Consider the following 24,242-nt stretch of genomic DNA (forward strand, 5'->3'; position numbering starts at 1 on the left):
AGCTTCACTATAAAATGTTAAAACTTGGCTGAAGCAGCCTCAAAAGATACAGCAATAGTTATATTTGAGAATTTTAAGTTACTGGTATTTTGAAAATGCCTGTTTTTAAAAGCGTGAGGATGTGAGTGGAAAAAGAGAAAGAAGAAGATTTTATTGATCACAGTCAACACCACTGATTTTTTAATTCTAAAGAAAGTTTTGGAACAAATATTTAAACTATACTCATAAATTTGTGTCTTCCACAGTAACTGGCATAAGTTGGTCAAGAACAAGTTATGACAAAACTGATTCTGTCTTCCATAGCAGCATAATAATAATAAAAAAAAGCAGTAGATGAAGTATCTTTATGTTAGTGTATGTCTGACTATCACAGGACATGACATCTCGCTTATGAGAATGAACAAGATGGAGAAACATGGCCTAGATTAAACTATTACAGTACGAATCCAGAAGTAGCTACAATTATCAAAAAGAAAAAAAAATCATTGTCAAAACAGAAAACTGTAAGGATATTCTGCAGAAATGTGTCCTAGGATCAATTCCACCTATTTTTTTCATTAAGAGCAACCTAAATAATAAAATAGGTAATATGGAGGCTGGAAGCCCTCTAGATCTAATAAGAGGGTAAAATTCAAATTTAAAATGATTCCTACAAGCTAAGAAAGTGGTCTAAACTATACATACTTTTGTTCTCATCAATATTAAAGTGTTAATCACCTGCAACAGACATACAATGAGTGAACAACTGGTTAGGTAGTACAGAAGCGTGAACACATCTTGCAAAAGGGAGAATCTTTTCTTAATCAACAGTCTTTCAATGCTCACTGGTTGGGTCAGCTACCCAAGACACTGACCTTAAAACCCAAGTCTGAAACAGGCACTGTAGGGAGTATGAACTAAGAGTTTTGTCATCTTGAATGTCACAGCATAAAAGGCCACAAGCCAACTCCATACAATTTAACTGCCTTGTTCTATTTACTTCCTTTTCCCCTAACACAATAGAAACACCACTGAGATGGTGTCCCCCTCCCCCCCCCAAAAAAAATCTTGATCTACTTCAGATCTACGAAATTTCTCCACATTTCATTACGCTTTTCAATTCAGCAATACAGCAATCTCCAATTTAGAAAGGAAAAAATACTGCCATCTCCTGGAGTAGATTAAGCTTGCAGTTCTCTGAATGCTTGCGTTGTGTTGCCCATCTTGCACTGTTTTTATGCATGCAAAAATAGTCTCAAGGACTTTCTTCCAGCAAGCTATCAGACATTGCATTCAGAAGTACAAGCAATAAGCTACAGCATAATGCAATGAGCAAGATAAACCTTGGTGGCCTGAATTCAGGAGAATGAATCAGATCCATTCGTCCTCACTGCTAAATTCCACATGCATGAACAGCTTCCCTTCTACTAACCCTCCTCATAGCATACAAATACCGAGGAGGGCTCTACATAAAAGCAAGTGTGGGACCAGAAGACAACAGCTTATTTTGGTAAAAGCACAGCAGGGTGGATGGACTTGTGACTCCCAGCCTACAGTTTTCAGTGTTTCTGCTATCATCTTGTGCTTTTACTTTTAAGGGCCATATTACAGTCACCTGCTCTTCACCAACAGCCTTCAGAAAATAGCTTCTTAGTAAGACATCAGGTGTTCCATGAGCATAATCCTAGACAAGTACATCTGTGTTTAAGGGCTACTAAACATATGACAAATGTAACAGCCTGCTAGAAGATATCTGTATCTATACAGGTACATAAAATTACTTTGATAACTACTTTTTATTCATATCTATTAGTTGCAGCAACACTGTTTATACACTATCAAGAATGCTTTACAATGGGGGGGGAATAGCTTGTCACTAAGTAACATGAGACACATCTAGTAATAACAGTTCACAGGGCAGGTAAGCAGCAAGCAGTGTTCTACAAAGCCTCTTCCATTTCCCTAATAACACTGGTTATTGCCCTACCCCTCATGCCCAGGCCTAATTCAAAGCTACCTTAGTGACCTAGCCCTTCACTCATGTCAGTTAAAACTCAGACCCATTGAGGACGTGGCTCAGTTACATTTTTTTGCTTTGGATTGTATCTAAACTAGAACACTACACATATGGGAAATTTTGAAGTTAGATTTAAAAAACCAACTACACAGAAGATAACATTCACTCCTATTCCCATTAATCTACCTTGGAAGTTTGAATTCTTTTGAATAGCTTACACTAGTCCGCCAAAGGAGAGCGCAACTACCAAAACAAATGCATTACTCAATGTCAGAAAGCTTCAGCAGTAAGAGAAGCACTAGGAAAGCACAGAGTCTTAATTAGGGTGAAAGCAATCTGACAAGAGTAAATATCAACACTATAAAAAGACTGTCAAGTCTAGAGACATATATGCCAGCAAGTTTTTGGAAGCCATACTAGGATACTACTTTTTAAACTAAGGCTGGTAAGTGTTATTCTTTCTTTCTTCCAATCATGTCAACAGTTAGAAGAGTTCATTATGCCTTTGCCTAAGTATCTTTCTTCATCTGTGAATTTCAGGTTATTTCATACCTTTGTTGTCTTCTTTACTCTGGAAAGGTGCTCTGCTTAGCTTTCAGTCTTAAAAGCTTTACCTATTTAGGAGCCACTGACCCAAAGGATAAATTCGATCAGACCATTTTAAAAATACCGCCCAGAGAACACCAAATACTCTCATTTCCCTCCATCTTTTAATCTCATAGGATTCCTTCTACTCCAGAATTACAGCTTAGGTTCACAGAACATCTTAGCTGTCAACTCCAAAATTCAGCTTTTGGACGAACAGTAGAGTAACTTAACTGAGCAGTTCTGTACTTTTTTGGCCTACAATACCACAGGTTTACTTAGCATGTTGTATGTTCTGGTGTGGCATATCTTCAGAGAAAAGTGATTTAGCACCTTAATAAGAAGCTTCCTGACAATTCCGGCATTTCGAATTCAACATTTAGTTTATTCTCTAAAATAAAAAAGCAGATTTGTAATGGACACCAAGAAAATCATTTGATTCTTACTGAAGACATTTATAAATATTTTTTTTTCCTTTTTAATAAAGATCTCTATCTACAGTCCCAATCCTGAATGCCAATAAACTCCAGCAGGTTTTCAGAGTCTGCTGAAGACAATGTAGACTACATTGCTGCAGGAGTTGGAAAGCAAACATACCCGCACGATTAGGTTATTATCTCTCCAGGCACTTGCCATGTGGCTAAATCAAATGTACAAGTTTCATTACTTATACAAAAGCAACAAAAATTCCAGTCTGTATAGATTTCTTCGGCTGATTTCCACAAGAAGGAAGTGCGGAAATAGAGCAATTTACAAATGTAATGTCAGTAATCTCACTAAGAGAAAACACCATATTTCTTCTCCAATTCTTCAACAGAAGGATCTTTCAACCCCATATGGTTCACATAACTGAACAATACTTGTGCAACTGCAAAAACAAAAACAACAGTTAATGTTGGATTTTTGTGATTCATAGACTTAGGATAAATTAATCCAACTCTTTCCTCAGTGAGAGTAAGGGTTAGATTATAAATTATAATTTCCATTACTGCCATTGAGAAGATGAAACAAAAAGCAACAAGAACGCTCCCCCTAGTTTGATATTCAGAAGCAGCTAACAACATTTTCTTGAACAGGTGTATAATCCTGATTTGACAGATTTTGTTTTGTTTACTATCTTGGCACTGCACCATTAAACACAAAAGAAAAAACTTAATGGTAGATGACAGACAAAACTTAAATAAGTTTATAGTTTGAATGCCACATAACATATTTGTAGGTGGAACTTACTGGCACTTCTGTAAGGTCAAACAAGAAATTTTGTTCTAAAGAGATTAAAAATTCTGTTATGTAAAAGCATGATGATTATTAATGAAACTCAGATGTATAAACGTCCCACAGAAATCTCTGCTTTTAAGTGTCTCATTGCTACATAGTTTTTTTTTTGTGCTAAATAGAGACAGACAGATACACACTTAAGAATCAGAAACTCAAGCCAAAGTGAACTTGAACTGCAAACTCATCTAACTGATGCTTCAAGGAGAAGACAGAGGCAAGAAGACTGGCTGGTTTGGCAATATCTGCATTCTTTTTGCTGCAATTTGTTTTGTACGTAAGCTGGAAAGAGACAACGTCTAGAACTAACCAATTTAGTACCACACTGAAAAAGGCAATTATGTGGTGGTGGTGGTGTGGAGGGGGTCACAACAGACTTGATTTAATTGCTTGATGGCCTCTATTACTATTATTGCTTCTATTACTATTATTGCAATGGTTGTGTTCTAACATGGCAGTCATTCACTGGTAAAATAATAAAGCCAAAAACCAATAGTAAAGTCAGCACTGCCAAGAAATAGCTTTAAGTTGTGAAAACTGCAAAATTTTGACACCTTTTAAGAAGCATCTACCTTTGACATAAGATTTCATACAAATGCATGCATTATTGGTTGCAAACTGTAGTGCTAATGTTATCAGACAAATATGGCAGTATTGTTTACTAAAAACATAGAAACCTAAAATCTTCAAGTTTTGTCATTTAATAATTAAAAATTTAATAGAATTTTCGTATTAGCTAAAGTAATCAAAAAACATCTAACCAGATATATAAACTTGTCTTAATCGATGAGTTAATTAATAGAACATTTATAAAAATTGAGCTCTAATGAACATAAAACACATCTAGCTTTCACTAAGAGATATATACATTTTGTAGAACAGTAACATCCCTAGTAAGAGCAGCACTACATTTTACATATCCCTTGTTAGGTCTGTAGTATCACAATCTCAGTTTAAAAAGATGCTACTGAATTACTTACTTTTCCTCTCTGAGTCTGACATAAACATTACTGCCATATCAAATCTTTTCGACTCAGATAGCCTCTGGAGGATTTCAAGGATAAGCACTGGCTCCTCTTTCCTAAAGAAAGATTATTAGATACATAAAAATAACTATGACTGATTAGAAAGATTTAGTAGCTGCAAGCAATATTGAAGACTTCAGGAATGTCAAATTAAAGGACCAGTGGAACTTCCTTCCCTGCCTTTCTCATCTTTCCTGCCCATTCTTCAACCCACAAAGCAAAAAGCCAAACATCTGCACAGCTGTATGCAAGCATTCCTAATAATGGAGGAGAAATTAAAAAAAAAAAAGAACACGGACAGATGCAAAATGATTGTTGTTGAAGCACAGAATAGCTATTATATGATTTAATGCTTACACGTTGCTGTAAGTTTGCTATTTTTTGGTAGAGTGTGTGTTGTATGCATGAGTCTGTGCGTGGAGAAAAAGAGAGAGAATATATCATCTGTGTTTACAGAAAACTCAGCAACAAGGACCACACTACAGCTGCTGTCACTTTTATCTGTAAAGAAAATTTCAAGACCAATTTCTTTTTATGGTCTTTTGGGCAACAATATGCAGGTACTATCTGTGTTACAAATACTAACAATAAATAGTATTTTCCTTTAACAGCCTGTCCTGTCTACTTCCAAGAGGAATACCTTTTACCTTACTGCAAACAAATTCAACTCCTTAGTCTTTATATGTCATACCACTAAAAATAGGTCCACAATGCTTAGGATGTCATGTTTCATACACATGATGGACATTTATACATGATGGACATTTATTTTCAAAGAAACAGAGGGAAAGGCTAATATTTATTTTATGCTTGCTTTTCTGCATGTAACAACCAAAAATTCTAAGATAGGAATAATTCAGGAGTGGCATATTGCACCTAACATGTAAAATGATTTTTTTTTTTTTTTTTTTTTAAGAGTTAAATGGTGCCATGGATAGACACGTAATAACAATACCCTAACCGGGCTCCACTATTTGTTACAACATGCAACATACTGCTTTACTGTAAAAAGCTAGCAGGTAATTAAAAATTAAATTCAGAATGCATCACTATTAACATAGCACAGAAAAAATGAAACTGACATTTCTTCTTCAAAAAAAATACTATGCAACTATATGAGGTAACAGCATACACAGTAATCTGAACAAAAGACCAATTATTTCATATAATCTAATGGTCATTTTAATGATTAATAATCTAATAATAATTTTAATAAGGAGTAGCTGAATCATTCCAATAATGGGTCCTGCTAATGCAATGCTACATGCTGGAAATAGTTTTGTAAACCCAAGGGTGGGGCGATGGGAAAGAAGAGAGCAGAATGCCAACAAGCAATATAAACCTCTACACAACAAAGAAGGACCTGAACTTACTCAATGTAGAAATCATGTAGAATTTTCAGTATCTGGTTAAACAAATCTGGATCTAAGGACTTCTGGAACAGTTTTGGATAAAATGAAGGTTCTATTTGCTTTGGAAAAAATAGAAAAAAAGATGTTATTTATAGGCAAAAAAATATAGTTGAGTCATGAGAATTAAAAATGAGTTTTTATGACATCTTGCGCAATACTGGAAATGCATGACACCAGAAAAGAAAAACAAATCAGTGCCGTACTAGCTGACATGGAATACAGCTTACGTTGAATATAAATTAATTTTGTTTTGGGAGGCATGTGTGTGTCGGGGGGGGGTTGCAAGAGGATTGCTAGGTTAACTTCTCAAAAAATGATTTTTTTGCCAAATACATATAAACGGAAGCACGAATTAAGTAGACTGATATGTGTGCAGCTTAGAGAGATAAGAATGCTGCCACATCTAACCAACCTAGAAGTATTCATCTGAAAAATTAGAATTTAACATGGCTATTAACATATTTAAGCATTTACAGAACTGGGGCCACTGTTTGGGAGGTAAGAGAGATTTATGCAGAGACCATACTGACAGTGAAATAAATCACACAAAAGAAGAGAACCATTTAAATGTGGATCAAGCATTTTGTGTCAGCAGTTAAAAGAAAGACTACTATACACTGGTAAGTCATGTAGCTTAAATGCAACCACCCTTTTCAGTCATTTGTGCTGTTCTTCGGTATCAGTTGGGACTTATATGTTTCATACCTTCAGGTACATGTACATTTTTTCTGGACATTCTTTCAACTTTCTGAGATCAGACTCAAGCTGGAAGGAATTTGCAGGAATAACAGGGATTGGAGAAGCAGATCGAGTTGACGTTTTGACTTCCTTTTCTACATTATTTTTCACAGTGAAAGATGGATGTATAATCGATGAAGTTCCTTTCACACCAGTGCGAACCCTGCAGAGAAATTTGGAAATTCACACTTAAGGAATCTTACACAGACCTAACTGAAATAGTAGCTCTTTGAATTCCTGAAAAAATCTAAAATACAGAAATTTTTGAAGTTTTACCAGTAGTTTTGTTTAAGCAGGTATTTTAAAAACAAACAGACTATGAAACCCTTCAAACTGTGAAAAACCTTACAGTTAATTTATCTTTTCTTAAAAACACATCTGCAAACACTGATAAATATACTGTCTGCTTCTACTTTGTTTCTGGAATAACTATATTTTACGGTACAAATTTCTACCATACACAGCTGCAAAAAACACTAGGTTTCCTGCAATTTCATAATGTGAAACAATAACCATGTCAGAAGAACAAACAGCTTTCAACACTGATTACAGTGGAGACATTTGTTGCCCTACAGTTTGTCATTTAAGTCTATTTATTTTTCAGAAGTCACAAAATGGCTATAAAATACACTTTCGCCTTCAACACTTCACACTAAATCCATCTGAGCTGAAAAGGGGGCGTGTAAGGGAGGAATTCTCAGAAAGTCATCAATCAGCACACTACACAAAGCATCTGCTATTAACATGGCAAGATGATGCTGGTGCACACAAACCTTTCCTAAGCAGGCATTAGGGAGAGTTCCAGTACTTGGTTGGAAAACAGACGGTGTAGCTCTTTCTGCACCTCAGCCCACTTTCACCCAGGCAAAATTGGGAATGACTACGTAACACAGAAGACCCTCAGAAACTCTGAGTAAACCTGAAGTTAATTGCTATCTTCTCAGTGAAATAAAGAGTAGTGAAGGAAAGAGTACTTAAGTGACATTGTCATCTCAGTTCCTTTCATCTCACAGAATTGGTGTGCAAAGAATGTGTTCAAGTGCTACTTAAGAATCTAGAACACTTCATATAAAAATCACTGATGATAAAGATAAAGGGCACAAGAAAGAGCATGATATATGGGAATATAATACAAATGTCTTTATATTTGGAATGTAAGGGCAAAACTATTCATGTTAAACAGTTTTCCATCTGACTCTAAATAGACTGTATTTGTTTCAACGACTATGTCAGAGGCAGATGTGTAAGAATTCTTGTGTTTTTCAATATTTCCTTTCGTAAAGCAAATTCTTCAAAACATGTTCTAACTCATCACATGTAGAAATTTGAAAGATTAAGATTTCAACTACATTTACCTTTCAAAAAAAAAAAAAAAGGATTGGAATTTTTACACTTACTGTAATGTTGGCATATCGCTGATTTCTTCTATTTTCAATTGTTTTGCTTTTGGAATATCCATTGCAGCTAACTGATCATCTTCACTTACATTTGCAGTTGTTTCAATACTTGTAGAATCCCTCCAATTATTGACTAAATAAGACGTGCTGGGAAAATCACTATTTTGTATGTCATCATCAATTTCTTCAATGGCTATTCTTCTCAAAGGCTTCTAAACAGAACACATACCTAATGTCACATGTACAACCTGTACGTCATTGCATACAAAACCCTTGGAAAACGCGCTGTGTTTAAATTTAAACAACGATCTCATGATAACCAACTTTCACCTGAGTTTGTGCATGCAGAAGACTGTTGCATTAAAATAAATATCAAAATAGGAAACTCCAACATATTCTGTGTAGAGTGCCCCCTTATAAGTTAGTGATACTTAAAGGATTCTTTTTTTCCAGTAATAAAATATCATTAATTTGGGGGGAGGGGGACGTTATCCAGAAGAGATGAATGGGTAAGGACTAACGTATATTTTGACCAATGGCTTGATCAATTTTCGTATTTTGGGTAAGCATAGGAATTGACAACCCTTATTATGCATACATAACTTCAAATTTTGAATTGATAAATATTTGTAACATAGTCTTAGTGGTTGACTAGGTTACATACATCCCAGGGCAACTAATTCCCCCAGTGAAGGACATGCTATGGGAGCTAAAATGCTTCAGCTTGTTCCAGTTTTGCCCGTTATTAGGTTTCATATCTGCATGATCACCACTATTTTTGAACGATGTCAAACAACACCTTCACAGTACTTAAAAGGAGGCATCATTTAGTAAGTAAATAAACTCATCACTTTTTACTTGGGAATTTCATTCACTGAACATAAGATGTAGTGTGTATTTCTCGGTAAATACACATCATTAAACACATTCGGCAATTTAGATGTCTTGATTTGGCAGATTTCTGTCCAGCTAACACAGTTCCTTGATAACGTCTCCACAGCAGTTCGCAAATTGCTCTAAATTAGGTCCAAAAACCCTGCTGGGTTGATGATGACAGACAATACATGGCTTGCTTTGAAAGCATACCATCTCATCATTGTATTAGAACCGAGAGACTGAGCAAGACAGACAGAAAATTATAGCACTCTGCAATCTTTGGACAGTAAAAAGAGTAGAGATGATTAATCTACCACTTGTCCAACCTTAAAAGAATTACTCTAAAACTATCTCCAATTAACTACAGAAAATTCAGTTTTCAGTTTGACTGCTAAATTATTTCAGCTACTTTGCAACAAATTCATTCAGGTTTTAAATGATATTTCATCTAGCATGTAATATGTTTTAAAAATTAGTATTAAAATAATCACACCTTTACCACTAAACTGATCATTTTAAATAAATGGTAACCACTAAGTAAATTTAACAGAGCTAAATAGAAGTACAGAAGTTATTAAGAACAGAACACTAGAGTATTCTATGCGGAGTGCGAACATACTTTATACTTACAAAGAACTTGCTTCTGAATGTACAAAAAAATTAGTAAGCGTACCAAAGGGACAGCCCAATGCATAAAGAAATCTAATACTGCTTGCTGCATTGCCGTATTATCTTCTAACTCATTAATTTGACCAGTACCACAGATAATTCATACTCCTAAAATAACACTTCTCATGAACCACTGGCCAGCTAATCTACATATTATGTGGATGAAAATGCAGGCTAAAGGTAAGTGCAGTAGCTTTGAGCGACACCAGAGTACAAGAGTAAGGACAGAAAACATGTCGTGTTACGGCTAAATCTACTAGAGAAACCTAGCATAGCAGAGAGAGAAAGGGAGTTTACTTTGCGCTTTCAGGTCTTCAGTCAGCTGCCTCCCCTTTACTCTAATCCTCCCTGTCAGCTGTGGACCCAGCAGAGGGTTGTGGTATTGCCTCCCCATTTCAGACTATTGGCATAAACATATACCATGTTTCCTGAGCAGCAATGAAGGCTGAATGTTTACACCATAGCTACTGTAATCACTGTTACACACAGAGTAACATGGAAATGCTGAAGTTACGTTTTTGAAAAACACTGAAAAGGTGCATCTTTAAACCTTGAGTTTTCACATGTAAAGCATACTTATCAGGAGGCAGTCACACAAATAAGCAAGAAGTGGATTTTTACTTCAAGCTCTACTTTTTCCATCATTCTACATATTCAATCACAAAAGAAAAGTACTTACTGTTGACTTCAAATGTAATGGTTTATCAATGACTTTCACTATATTTTGTATTTCTGCTTCTTTTATCAGTATTTCAGGATATTCTTGATGAGTCCATTGCTCTTTCTCAGATAATTCCTTTAAAAATCAAAAGATAGTTGTTCAGAAAATCAAGACTCTCAGGAATGGTTATAATATGCACTAAAATATACTTAATAGAAAATGAAACATTAATATAAGTTTAGAAAAATGAAATAATCACAAGTATACATACATTCCTTATTTTAGCGAGTTCATTTATTGCTTGTTTATTGCCAGGTTCCAGCTGCAGAACAGCTTCAAAATCTGAGTGAAAAATTAACATATGAAAATTGTATACATTTCAACCGATGTTAACAAGTACTGGCAAATTTTTTAAACCTCTCATTTTCCTTTCACAGCTCTAAAATAATTTATGTCTGGTAAGTTCATCCCAATGCTTACATTGCTATCTAATTTGAAACACATTTTTCAAACTATTTCTTATTATTTATTATAAGCAACAGAGAAGTAGTCACAGAAAATATATTAAAGTTTGCATGGAATTCCGTATTTTTTTTGAGGAACTAACACAGGAGACCCACCTAAGCCTGACTTTGTCTTACAGCAACAACAAAAAAGAGCAGAGACACAGAGGAAAATCAAGTAAAACGTTCTTTACTTCTCTTGCTTGCTTTTTAATTGAGTCTGCAATAAATCAGTCATTAATCATAAATGTTTCTTGCATAATTTCAGACTAGTATAAGGGTTCAATACTTACCCTGTGTGCTTTCACACCTCCAGCACACTTAAGTTTCTTTTACATGCAATCCTAACAATATTAGCTAATTAATAATTTTGACTAACAAGTTGCATGATTTTGGCAACCTTTGTTACTCACACATAATTACACACAAAGCTGCCTTCCTGTCACCTGGATACCACAAAAAAGTTCTCTATATATTCAATACCAGAAAAACAACAAAAAAAAAACCCTCCATCCATTTTTGAGTTTTACAATAACAACCTCAATTAGTCAGCAACAGACTTAATTGCTATTAGAAAGTGACAAAAGGGCCACCTCCCGCTCACTGCTTACTTACTCATTAATGCTAATTCAGTCTTACCTTGCATAGCTTCTTTTAGCTTTCCAAGCGCAACTCTGGCAGCTCCTCTTCTAGCAAAAGCTTTAGAATAGGAGGCATCTAACAGCAGAGCTTGTGTACAGTCATCTTCAGCCTCTTCATATCTCAGCAAAAGAACAGTACAAAATTAATAAGCACTTTCAAAAGAAGAACCTTCAATCAAAAAGACAGTGTTACCCAAAACATTTAAAATATGAATTAAAAATAGAAGACCCAGGATTTAAAGTGATAAACATCTTGAGCTTTCTAATGACATATGACCTTAAAAAAAAATAAAAGAAAAAGGAAAAAGACCGCTTTATATTAGCAAAGTGCCTAATCACAGGTTTCAGGTTTAATTCAGGCAATATGCTATTTCTAAAGTTTTTCAAGACCTTACCAGAGGTTTGACTGTACAAGCTCTCAAGGTCATCTTTTATGTTTAGAGAAATATACATTATAATTCCTCAACTTGCCAAATTTCAGACAAATCATTTGGTATTGCCTCTTTTGTTAATATGTTACAGAAATTCGCTTCCTCTGAGAAAATAAACATCCCTGAAGCCTGCAAGAGCCAAATCCACTTTAAACATTAAACAACCTTAAAATGAAAGTAAGCATCCCAGCTTTGTACTTCTGAAAACTAGAACTACCATTACAAATGAACACAAAAAATACAAGAAAGCAAAACCAAACATATGCAAAAATAATTTCTCTAAGTCTGAATTTGTTTTACTTCTCATTCTGAAACAGTTACAGTCAAATTCAGCATTAATGTTTATTCAGCATTCAGTATTAATGTCATTTGTTTTCAGTGCAGGATGAGATTTCCTCATTCAAGTTATATTTGATCGTGATTTCACTATGTACATATTAAAGTATTTTCTTTCATTCTTTTTCTCTCCTCCTTCATTCTATTAACAAATTTTCGGACTAAGTATTTTTGCAGCTCTGATCAGTTCTGTAAGTCTGCAAGAATACCAATGAACTTCTGGTGCATTTTATATTTCTGTCCTCTTTGAAGTGTAAAGACCCATGGTACATCAATTTATCTTACAGGATCCAATTTTCTTGCTTGGTCATTCAACTAACTTAAAATTTCCTGAGTCTCTGTTTTTCAGACAACAATATTTGCATTATGACATTCTCCTATTGCTTCAATACGAAGTTTTAAGTGTTATGATACAAAAATACTACTTGTGCAACATATTTTATAATCTTTGCAATTTGAGATGAACGTATGGTCACTACAGATACCCAACCATGTCATACTAGAACAGATGATGAACATGGTGTTCAGCTTCCTGCCTTCCACATTATCAGTTTAAAAGACTTAAACTGTCATACTATCCTAGACAGTTGAAAAAAAGAATTCAGACATTTCAAAAATGGTCACATGGAATTTCTCTCATGTAGCACATTTCCTACTTTTACCAGATTATTTGAGTAAAGCTTAACTGACAATGAGCAAACTACAGGTACACACTGGAATTAAAGAAAAAAATATTTTAAAAAAAATGTCTGTATTCAGAGAAAGCTCCTACCAAGTTTCTTTGAAGTCAGAAGTTATCTATTTCTTTATAGAATATAACATTTAATAGTTGACTGGTTTTTACATTTTTCAAAAATACATAGCTTCAAGCAGGCCCTTCGAGAAACTAGAACTTCACACACAGAGAACATGGTAACAAATAAACTTTAGGAAAGCTATTTAGGTTTCACTGTAATTTCAGATCATTGCTATTTTATTCTTTAGATTTTTTTTACCTAAGACATACACTGCAAGATTACATGTATATTTCTCTCCCATATTTCTTTCAGTATGTTTCTTTCTATACTGAATTCTATAAAGAATTAGGATGAGTGGCAGTAACTAACCCTTGATGAAAACCGATTGGATTATTTTTGCTTCTAATTTACAGCAAGGAAAGAAACAATATTGTACATGCAATTCTACTTACTTCTGAATCTTTAGATAGGCCATAGCTCTGTTAGCTGGCAGAAGTGCATTGGTGCCATCTGCTGCTATACCACGTGTATAACACTCTATTGCAGCTTCATACTTCCCTTCCTTGAAATAAGCGTTACCCTGTTATATTTATGGCAGGAAAAAAAAGAGAGAGAGAGAGAAAAAGAAATAGTGCAATTAGCTTCTCTCATCTTGTTAGTAGGCAAGATCACTGTGAACTGTGAGTATGAAGATGATGGATCACAAACAACACCTGTATCAGAGCAAGTATTTACGGCATATTTCTTCGTATCTACACTCTTTTGAAAGCAGACCACAAAAAGCTGAATTCTTATTTGTTCCAGTATTTCAAGAATAAATAATTCATGTAGCAAGAATTAAGAGCAGACTTACAAGTCTACAGTTACAATTTTTTCTTCGTTTTTCGAGTACAGTGTAAGCTGCTCTATAGCCACAATTAAGAGCAACAGAAGCATTTCTTAAAAAAAGAAAAAAATAAATAAATAGAACAGATCTAAATCAAAAGAAAGGACCAAACAAACCCTTAATATTCTATGGAAAAAAAATTAAATAATGTCATTTTGAAACATTATCTGGTCACAAAATGCTTTATCAGTTCACTGATCTATCTCTCCCCTCTTGAAGTCCATACTTGAATTTTGCAGTTGCTTAAGAAGTAAGGCTAATCTGAAGAATTCAAACTTCTTCAAAAGGTGTGGGTGGGTGTGGATTACATTCTCCCCCACACACATACACACTATTTACTACATTGAAATGTATCACTCACTAAATGTAGGAAGAAAAGACTAAAGGCCTCATGCTTGCCTGCAATCCCTGCAGGAAAAAAGAACTCAGCTAGGTAAAGAGAGAATTTGCTTTTTTTAAAAAAAAATATATGAACACCCCCACCCCCACCCCCCAAAGAAAAAAAGGAAAAGAAAAAGAAAAGAAAACACAGACAAGCAATTGCTGACTCTTTTTTTTAACATTCTGCCTTCCTGTATGTATAGTATCGGGAAAACAGGAACAACACTAACGTGCTTGTCGCTTCCTCCCATTCTGAGGGATCATAAGACACTTGCAGAAAGGAGAGTAATGAATGCATTTTCTTTCTTACTGGGAAAACAACAAAGGGATACATTTTCAACCACTTTTTCTATTCTACACACAAAAATAATTACCACCAATTCTTACAAATCAACTTAGAATCCAAATGCTATTTTTTTTCCCCCCCAACTCTATTCTTTGGTGAGTCTTTAATACAAAAATGCATTAAAATATCAGCTGCACAAATTAACTTTTATAACTTCCCTCTCTACTCTATCCATATCCTTCTTTACTTGGCTTCACCCACAAAAGTTACCCTCAAAAATTACTTAGACCAAAATGCTGCTGTCCTTTTTCATTTAATGCTCCATACAGACACATTACATTGAATTTTTAAACTCTATTTCCAAGAGATTAAACTTATACAGCACTAAAATTTTGTTTATCAAGTTGTATCTCTTATCTGTTCTTCCACTTATTCTCTCTCCCTGTTGACAAAAAAGTGAAGGCCACAATTCAGACATGGTAGGATCCATGCCACCAGGCACATGCCCACATTGATGCAGCCTTGCCACTCCTGAGCTACTGCATTAGACTAAAATTTCTTTTCTGTGGCCTTTTTAAAATTTTGTTCCCATTGCCTAATGTATGCTTTAATTCTTTTCCTATTAATCACCTCTTATAGGCTGTATGGAAAAAAATGTATATTGACAAAAAGTCAGAAGTTACAAATAGCTATACAAAAGTAGAAAAAAATCAAGTTTAGTTCATAATGCTATTTCTTAATGGGAAAAGGGGAGGGAAAAAAAAAATGAGTCAAGTCAATGTATCCAGAAACACATTTTTATTGTTACTGCTGCCTGCAGTTTCTGAAGTTCTTTTTTCATAGATACTTTTTACTGTCTAATTGGAGGCTTGAAATTACAAAAAAAAGTCTACACACTACTGGGACAAGCAGGGGCTCAAGATACATATAATACTGAAGAAATAAGATCTTTGTAAAATATAGTTCTTGTTTCACTTAGCTTACTCTCTATGTGAAATTTACTGCGTACAAATTGTGCTATAAAAGCTATACTGCATTATTCTGTTCCAGAAGATTCTAAACAGAGGGGAAAAAATCAAAAAATGGAAACTCAGAAATGGGAGTGAATTAAAGGAACATCAAGCATGCCATATTTATGAAGTTCAGGAAAATACCGAATTTAACTTAATTATTTTGCATAGCCAATAGCACAATACAATGCTTTTCTGCGTTAGTTCTCCTGTCCCACTGAAAGCTGTGACTTACCAGATCTTTTTCTGTAATAGCCTTCTGCTTGAGCTGCTGCTCTTCAATGTCCTTCTTCTCTTCATCTGATAATTCAGGTTTGACTGCATCTTCAGTCTCTTTCTGTTCTAAACTTTCTTTTGATGACAAAGCCTGCAAAAGAAACCACTGTTTCTCAACATGTATTTCCCTTGCTTAGATACATTTTTAGAACATAGAAGTTGTAAGCTTTGAAGATGTGAAAGTCTCCCAACCATTTTAAATAAAAGTGCTTTAATTATAATTTGAGTGCAAACTGAAGAGATCATTGTAGCTGCCCTATATTTCTGTGAAGTACTGTGAATCAGAATGGTATGTAATATATAATTTCTGAAGTACAATGCAAAATGATCCACAGAACCTGCCTATGTTTCAGTTTACACAAAATGTACTTACTTGGTTATTAGAGATTTGGGGTTTTCATTAAAAAAACAAAAAAACTTCACCCTTTCTCAAGCCTTTCAAAATGACAGTTGAAGAGGTCTAAGCATGTTCACACATTAATGCTAGTCGAGCTTATAGCTTATTAAAATCATCTTAATTAGCATTTTCTCCTTGTCATCATGAAAGTGATCAGACTTTTAGTAGGTTATGATGTTCTGCTAGGCTTAAACCATGTTCTGGCTTGGCACACTGTAGCAACCAGCAGGACTAAAAGCATGCTAGCAGTTAGCATTACTCTATGGCCAAGAGAACCTACAGGTTCTCACACGTGTAGTGATACCCTGTAGTTTATACCAAACGCTAAGCATGACCAGAAAAAATAATATGGGAGGTAGAGAAAACATCTGACAGAAAAAAAAGACAGGGCAGGGGAAGAAGGTGGAGGGAAGTCAGAGGTTGGTACACACATCCAGCCTTAGTCTGCAAACCTACCATTACACCAATGTATGAATAAATGCTAGTTAATCTAAAAGAAATTACAGTCCTTGACCTCAGTAAACTTCAAATGCCAGAAAAATATCAGTAATTTTTTTTGATTTTTGTTATAAGCTGATACAGATGCAAATTGAATACTGTATATTAACTTATGTTAGCAACTCTTATTACCTGATAAATTTTCTTCAGTTCATTTTTTGCATCAAAGTTGTTTGCATCCAGCTCTAAAACTTTTTCATAATCTGTCAGGAGATCAGAAAACAGTGTTTCAGGTGGGAATTATAGGCTAGGCAACAGAACATAAAATACAAGCATCCTTTGAAATAACCATTTTAGTAGTACATAATGAATCAGAGATATTACAAAGAACATATTATTCCGAGACATTTAAAGATGAATTATTCCAGATCTGTCTAGAGCTACAGTAATCATTTGGACATTCTACTTAAATTTTACCTTATCAGAAACATGAGATCTGGTATTTTATTTCTTTGTTTATAGAAAATGAAAATTAAATTCCTACACCAAATAAGTGTATACCAGCTTTAATCAAGTAGATATATTAACAGATTGCATGTATTTTATAAGGAATGAATTAGAAACCCACCTTCTTTAGCTCCCTGAAGATTTTTCAAAGCAAAGCGAGCAGCCCCTCTTCTGGTATAAGCCTTTACATAATTTTTATCTAGAGCAAGTGCTAAATTGCAGTCAGATTCTGCAACAGAAAACCTATCAATAATGTGAATGAGTTAGTTTGAACAGTTTGAACCCCAAACCTCATAAAGTTAGCTTACTCTGAAGTTTTACAGGTTTTCTCCAAAACAGAGATCTTATATACTTCACAACTTAACCTTAACTCCCCCACAGCCTTTTCTTCTCCCCAAACAAATTAAAGCCTTAGAAACAGTGCTTAAAGAATCTGAAGAGCAAATGAGATGGCAAATTCTCTCTCTCTTTCCTTTTTTAAATCTCTTATTCTGTAACACAGATACTAAACTTCTAGCATGAAAGCACAGAGAAAAAGAGATCAGAGACTACTGAATTCCTTATCCTGGCAATTCTCGTTTCACTTTGAAACTGCAAAACACACTGACTGCAGTCCTACATACATGTAGGTATTACAGCATGAATGATAATATAATCAATACATTAAAAAAAAAATCTGAAGACAGTATTTCAAAAAAAGGAAATATTAAGAATTTAACAATATGAATCTTACTTTTTCATTCTGTAAAAAGCAGATGCTCTGTTTGTGGGTAATACTGGATTGTACGGATCAGAATGCATCCCTCTGGTATAGCATTTTATTGCTTCATCAAAATTTCCTTGTTTAAAGTACTTATTACCCTGTGAATACAAAAAGATGCATCATTTTACTAAATTAGTATATACTGACTAATATGTTACCAGTTTTTGGTGGAAAAAACAACCCAAAGCCTTACAGTTTAGAATGCTCAAACGCTTTTAACATCTCTCATCAAGTATTGCTTTACTTTGAAATGTTTCTTTTAAACACTTTAACCATCCTATATTAAATATTTTAATCACTTACACAATAAAAAGCATTTATTATAAACTTATTTTCAAGATGTTTTAGCAAATGTTATTTCATTTATGCAAACCTAGAGTAAGTGCATACACAGCTGCTCAAATAGTCATGTAGAATTATCAAAAATTTTCAATTTTTAGCAACTAGATTCAGCATCTTTGGTTCCCAAAGTAACATTCTAGAAAATATTCTAGTCTCTCCTGCATTTTTTTCTTTTTGCGTCACAGATCAATAGACAATCTTAATAACCCGACAGCTCTAACAAGAGGGGAAAAAAAAAAGAAAATTAAAAAAAAAATTCTCTCTCTCTCTCTCTTACTCTCTCCTCTGAACACACACAGAAATCAAGCATCTTTCGTCTTCTCATTGTTAAAATCAGTGACATTCAAGGAAAATACATTTTAGTTGAAAACAAAGTTATTCACCTAAAATAACAGCTTTCTACATGGATTTCACTTCAAAACAGGCATATTGCCATTGCATGAGAGCCTATTTTTTGGCTGCCTCTGTGATACAACTTACACCTAATGTGCCCTCATCTCTCTCAGTGTAGTTTAGATTATAAAGGTAAGAGACACTTCAATTTCTTCTCAGTACAGAATACAGACAATACAGTAGGGAACTCTGCTGCAGCAGGAAAAGAAAGCAGATAATATCACCCCTGCAGAAAACTAAAACAACTAAGAAACATTACTGAAGGAAAGCATGGATTGACATAAAATGTTAAGTGACTGCTTGTAAAATAAAGTTTCTCAGAACCACAAAAGCTTCTGTGCTACAAATTTGGTTAGACAGACTATCTAACATGAAGATACAGTTCACAGATGAACTAAGGCTTCATTCCACTTAACACTATTGTCAGATTCCTCACAGTTACCAACTTTGGGGGACAAGTCATGAAAAGACTCCTATATCACAGTGCTATCAGAAACACATCAAACATTCAGCACCTAAGAGGACTGACAGAACCTTCTAATATTACAATGGGATAACAAGCAGGTTCTAGGACTCTGAAGAAGAAACTTGCTCATAAATAGAACTCCTGACGAGTCTAGAAACCTAAAGGTCTTAACACAGAATAAATGAGGTTTTCACCTGTCACGCAATCTTTTTTCAAGAAAAAAAAAAGCCAATAACAACAATAAAAGCCTACCATGTCACTGAAGTATGGTTACACCAAGATTTCTTCTTTTCCCCCTAGACGAAGTAGTGCTCTATGCCAGCTATTTGGTAATTGCTCTTGGAACTGCTAAAAGATCCTTCTATTTGAATTTAGGATGATTTTGTCTTAGATAAATGGATATATGGAAAAAAGTGCCTAACAAGGAGAAAACTATAAATTCCCAATGAAACTCTAAATAGAGAATGATTAGGACTAAAGTTATCATGGTTTGACCAAATGTGCCTGCTACTTGCATCTACCATATATGACAAACAACATGTTCTAGGAACCTTAAACAAACTGTTGATTTTTTCATAAACAAACGATGAATTCTAATAGATTTTTCATAGTGGGCATGGCATGTCTAACAGGCATTCTGGACACCTACAAAACCAAAAGACCAGAACTTATGCATTCTCCTCCAGAAATTTTTGTAGAGATGGCAGACTGTTTGCCACATGTCTTAGAAGTTGTAAATGGCAGCCTTTTTATTTTCCTCCAAAATTCAGTGGGAGAAGAATGCAAATTCAGAACCTTGCCAAAAGGCAGAGTTTGCTGAAAATCTTGTCAAATGGAACAAACTTTTTATTTTGGAGCTCAAGAAATCCTCACTATGTAGACTAAGAAGGGGAAGCATAAGATAGGGCTTGCTGTATGCTCTTTGCAAAATAGCATAAAACTGAAAAACTTAAAAACACTAGAAGTGTTACCAACTTGTCATTACCAAGGCCGGAGAGAGACACTACTTTGTTCATCATTCCCAAAAGCACAGGCTCCACAAAGGGACCAAATATAAATCTTCCAGGAGTTAGTTTTGGGCATTGTGACCTTGTGTTCATGTAAACACTGATGTGATCAACAAGGCAATTCTACATGGCAATCCAACTTTTTAAATGAAAAAATATAAATATATTAATCATCATAGTGCACATTAAACACAGTCTAATGGGTTTTGCTGAAATAAGTGATGAAAACACAAATGCATCAAAAATTTTATACACTGGAATAAAGGCAGTAATAAGAATAAAGACAAAGAATGTGAAAAACAGGCACATTTCTGTCAGAAGCACTCACAGTCAACAATTGTTTTAAAAAAATTATAAATGCTTATTTGTTTAAGTTTTGTTTTATATATATAAAAAAAAAGGATGTTTATAATGTAATAACCTTTTCTTTCTCTGCAAGAGCCTTTTCTGCATCTATACGAATTCCATCTTCTTCAGAGTCTGATTCTGGAGATACAGAATCATGAGTACTATCTTCTTTATCAAGTTCTTCAAGTATTTTATCCTGAAAATAGAAAAAATAAACTATTATTTGCATTATAATTTAATAATATAAAATATATGAAACAGACTAACTAGTGCATCTTTAAAAACATCTCTACTTTTTAAAGTCCTCATTGAGAAAAATTCTACAAGAGATATATCTTTTAATACTGTTAGATATGTTCAGTCTTTTATTCTAATAAATTATGACATTTCAATAGGCACTATTAAACTAGGTTGGCAGCATTTCTCAACTTTTCAAATTAACACATAATCCTTTTGAGAAAAAGCTATTTTCTATGCTTACACAGTATCCAGCACAATAAGATACTGATTTCTAAACTGAACTCTCAGCAATACAACAAAATCTGATTTAAAATAAAAATCAACTGGGGACACAACAACAAAGGTAACAAGCAGATATTCTGACTCACCACATCTAGTTTTCCCCATGCTTCATAATCATAGGACTTAATCTTGTTTTTCTTGTTTTCCTCAGTGGTTGTCTTAGGCGAGACTTTAGTTTTGCTTTTTTTCTTTTTCTTAAAAGCCTCGTTTCGAATTGGTGGTAAATTCTAAATTGAAATAACAGAAGCATGAAAGCCACTTATTTTGGAGAAGACTGATTAAGAGGGGTATCACTACTCTTATAAGCTGAAAACAATTCTTTGTCGCTAAAGATGTTTGATCACTTCAAGTTTCAAATGTTTACAAAGAAAGATATTTTTCCTGCATAAACCACATTAGTCATTGTAAAATGAGCAAGTTAAAGTTCATCTTTTCCTTCTGACAACTTTAAATACAAAAAGAAAAGGTATAGGCTACATATCTAAATCTATTGGTTGGTTTTATTTTAGAAACCCAACAAGCAAGTTGTTCCCAATCCTGTAAAATCAGTAAGGACAGCAAGCATAAATCTTTCAATATGCAGTAATGCACATTACATGTATAGTAAAAGTTAAATTTTAAGAAACAATTCACTGAAGAACATCACCAGAGAATAACATTATTATAATAAAGTCAGCAATAAATAAGCAACACGGAGGCTGCCGAAACAAATATTCTCCTAGATCTACTCAGAGCTGGTTAAAACTTTATTGGCCTAAAGCATTCATCAGCTCAAGAAGCTACTGTGCCACAGCTCTGCTGGTGAAGCAGTTATAGAGGAATCCTTGATCAAGAGCGACAAGTAAGTTCAGTTAGCTCATACCATGTATGCAGATATTTTAAGTTGACACATGATTTTGCTGAAGTGGACTCGGCTATCTCAAAACAGCAGCAAAATGAGTATCCTTCTAAATCTACATCATTCTACATCATTATATGAAGGAAAAAACAAAATAAGCAAGCAACTATTAAAAACACTATCATAAATAGCTGCACTAGTATTCACACTGGACTTGTGATTTTACCTCTTCTGGGACACCACTCTGTTTTCGTAGTTCAGAATCCACCTGCTTAATATCTTTTTCCCAGTTCTCTAATTCTCTCATAAAATCCTGCAGTTCTTCAGCATTTTGCTTCATTTGCAGTTGTAGTTCCAATGCTTTATTTGGTGCAGTCATTGTAACCTGCCAAATTTCAGGTAAAAACTGTCTAGCGATAACTGTAAGTATGTAACTGAAGGAAGCTATACTCTTCAAACCGAATAAAACTGACTTATCTTACATGCATGACAAGATTCCCAACTGTGTAAGTAAAAATCATTAATAGTAAAGAGACCAAGAAGAAAAACAAGTTTAACGTCTCTGAAAACACGAATGGAAGCCATAGCATTCAGATAAAATAAAAGACACTAAAATAAACAATGTTTAATGCTTTCATACTTAAGTACAAGCTATAGGACCTAACGAAGTCAATGATAATCCTGAAGGTGATGACAAGGTGATCATAATTTAAAGAAATTTCTGTAGTGTTTCCCAGATGAGAGAAGAAAATAACCCATTAACACTTAAACTTCAACTATAGGACAGAATAAAACATATATGCTGCCTTATATCTTAACAGAAAGAAGAGACCTGACAAATCAACCCCCAACATCATCTTCTGCAGCTACAAAGTATGTTCAAGCATGCATGTATTTACATTTTAGCACAGGAGAGAGTTAATGCATGAGGAGTTTTATTATGAATTCAGGTGAATTTCAACTCCAGTATATTCTTTGAACATGCTCTATCCACATATTTGCAGCCCTTCAAGTCCTTAAAATACCGTTTAATAATTAAACTAATATTTGGAAATCTCTATGAATTTTGCCGTTTTATTATGACAACAACCCGATATTAAGTCACACTATTTTCTTAGATGCTAAGCCTTCTTACAGAAAAGTACAGTTCAAGCAAGCTATTGTCATCCACTAGCCTAATATCATTTTCTGCATTCTGCACATAGCTTGGTGATGATCTTAACCCAAGTTAGTAGTAGGTCCCTTTTATAGCCAAATGTTATACTGGCTGTCAATGCTGTAGTCCTTTCTGTTTTCAAATTTTCCCTAGCAGCCTAGGGCTGCCTTGTCCCAGCCCCTCCAGCAAGGCCTACACCGAAGAGGTGTCGCCTTCGCCGAAGGCGGGTGTCGCCTTCGCCGCTCTCCCTCGCGCGGCTGCAGGCGCTGGGGAGCGGCCAGGGCAGCGCCCGCAGCTACGCAACGCCGCGAACACGCAGCCAACGCGAGGCGGCCGAGCCGCAGGGAGGCCCGGCCTGGGCCCGGCCGCGCTCACGCCGCCGGCGCCCGAGGGCGGCGCAGCGAAGCGGCCGCTCCGCTTGCCCCAACGTCGGGGCACGGCGATACTCCCCCGCCCCCCAAACACGGGTACCGGCCCCCGGCGACCCCCTCGCTGCCCCGCTCCGTCCCGCCCCACCTGCGCCGCTTCCCGCCGCTTCCTGCCGCCGCCGGCCCCCCGAGCCGCGCGGCCCGGCCGCCTCCCAGGATGCACCACGGCCCCGCGGGCGGGCGGCGCGATCGCCCCAGCACCCCGGCGGCCCCGCGGCGACAGGGACAGACAGCGCATGCGCATGCGCCCGCGCGCCTACTGCCCCGGCTTGGCCTGGCGCGGCCCGGCCAGGCCCGGCCCGGCCGGCCACGCTTCGTCTCCAGCTCGCGGAACGGCGGCCCTCGGCGCTGCTGGCCACGCCCCCTCTCGCGTCACGTGGCGGGCCCGCGCCCCGGCGATTGGCGGGCCTTGCCGTGCCCTTTGCTCCGTGGCCGGGGACGGTGGCCGGCGCGGGGAGGGGGCGGACATGAAGGCCGGGGCGCCGGCCGAGGAGAAGGCGGCAGGGGAGGAGGATG

The 24,242-nt window shown here is 35.8% G+C and overlaps 1 protein-coding gene across 2 annotated transcripts; it reads right to left on the minus strand.

Moving 5' to 3' along the window:
* Positions 1–1,655: 1,655 nt before the first annotated feature.
* On the minus strand, positions 1,656–23,918 carry RPAP3 (RNA polymerase II associated protein 3). 2 transcript variants are annotated; one of them, XM_062583924.1, is made up of 17 exons: positions 23,815–23,918; positions 22,369–22,527; positions 21,391–21,531; positions 20,856–20,978; positions 18,197–18,324; positions 17,585–17,706; positions 17,149–17,219; positions 16,081–16,212; positions 13,735–13,862; positions 11,777–11,898; positions 10,906–10,976; positions 10,653–10,769; positions 8,429–8,640; positions 6,999–7,194; positions 6,255–6,352; positions 4,837–4,937; positions 1,656–3,449 (listed from the first exon to the last, which is right to left on the minus strand). In XM_062583924.1, exons 2-17 carry the CDS (start codon positions 22,519–22,521, stop codon positions 3,358–3,360), a joined length of 2,007 nt encoding a protein of 668 aa, XP_062439908.1. In that variant the 5' UTR covers positions 22,522–22,527; positions 23,815–23,918; the 3' UTR covers positions 1,656–3,357. The 2 variants fall into 2 exon arrangements, with proteins under 2 accessions (XP_062439908.1, XP_062439915.1); XM_062583931.1 differs by lacking the exon at positions 22,369–22,527 and having other exon boundaries at positions 1,658–3,449; positions 23,815–23,907.
* Positions 23,919–24,242: the final 324 nt, after the last annotated feature.

The sequence above is a fragment of the Rhea pennata genome, chromosome 1, assembly GCF_028389875.1.
Source record: "Rhea pennata isolate bPtePen1 chromosome 1, bPtePen1.pri, whole genome shotgun sequence".
In the NCBI taxonomy this organism is placed as follows: Eukaryota; Metazoa; Chordata; class Aves; order Rheiformes; family Rheidae; genus Rhea; species Rhea pennata.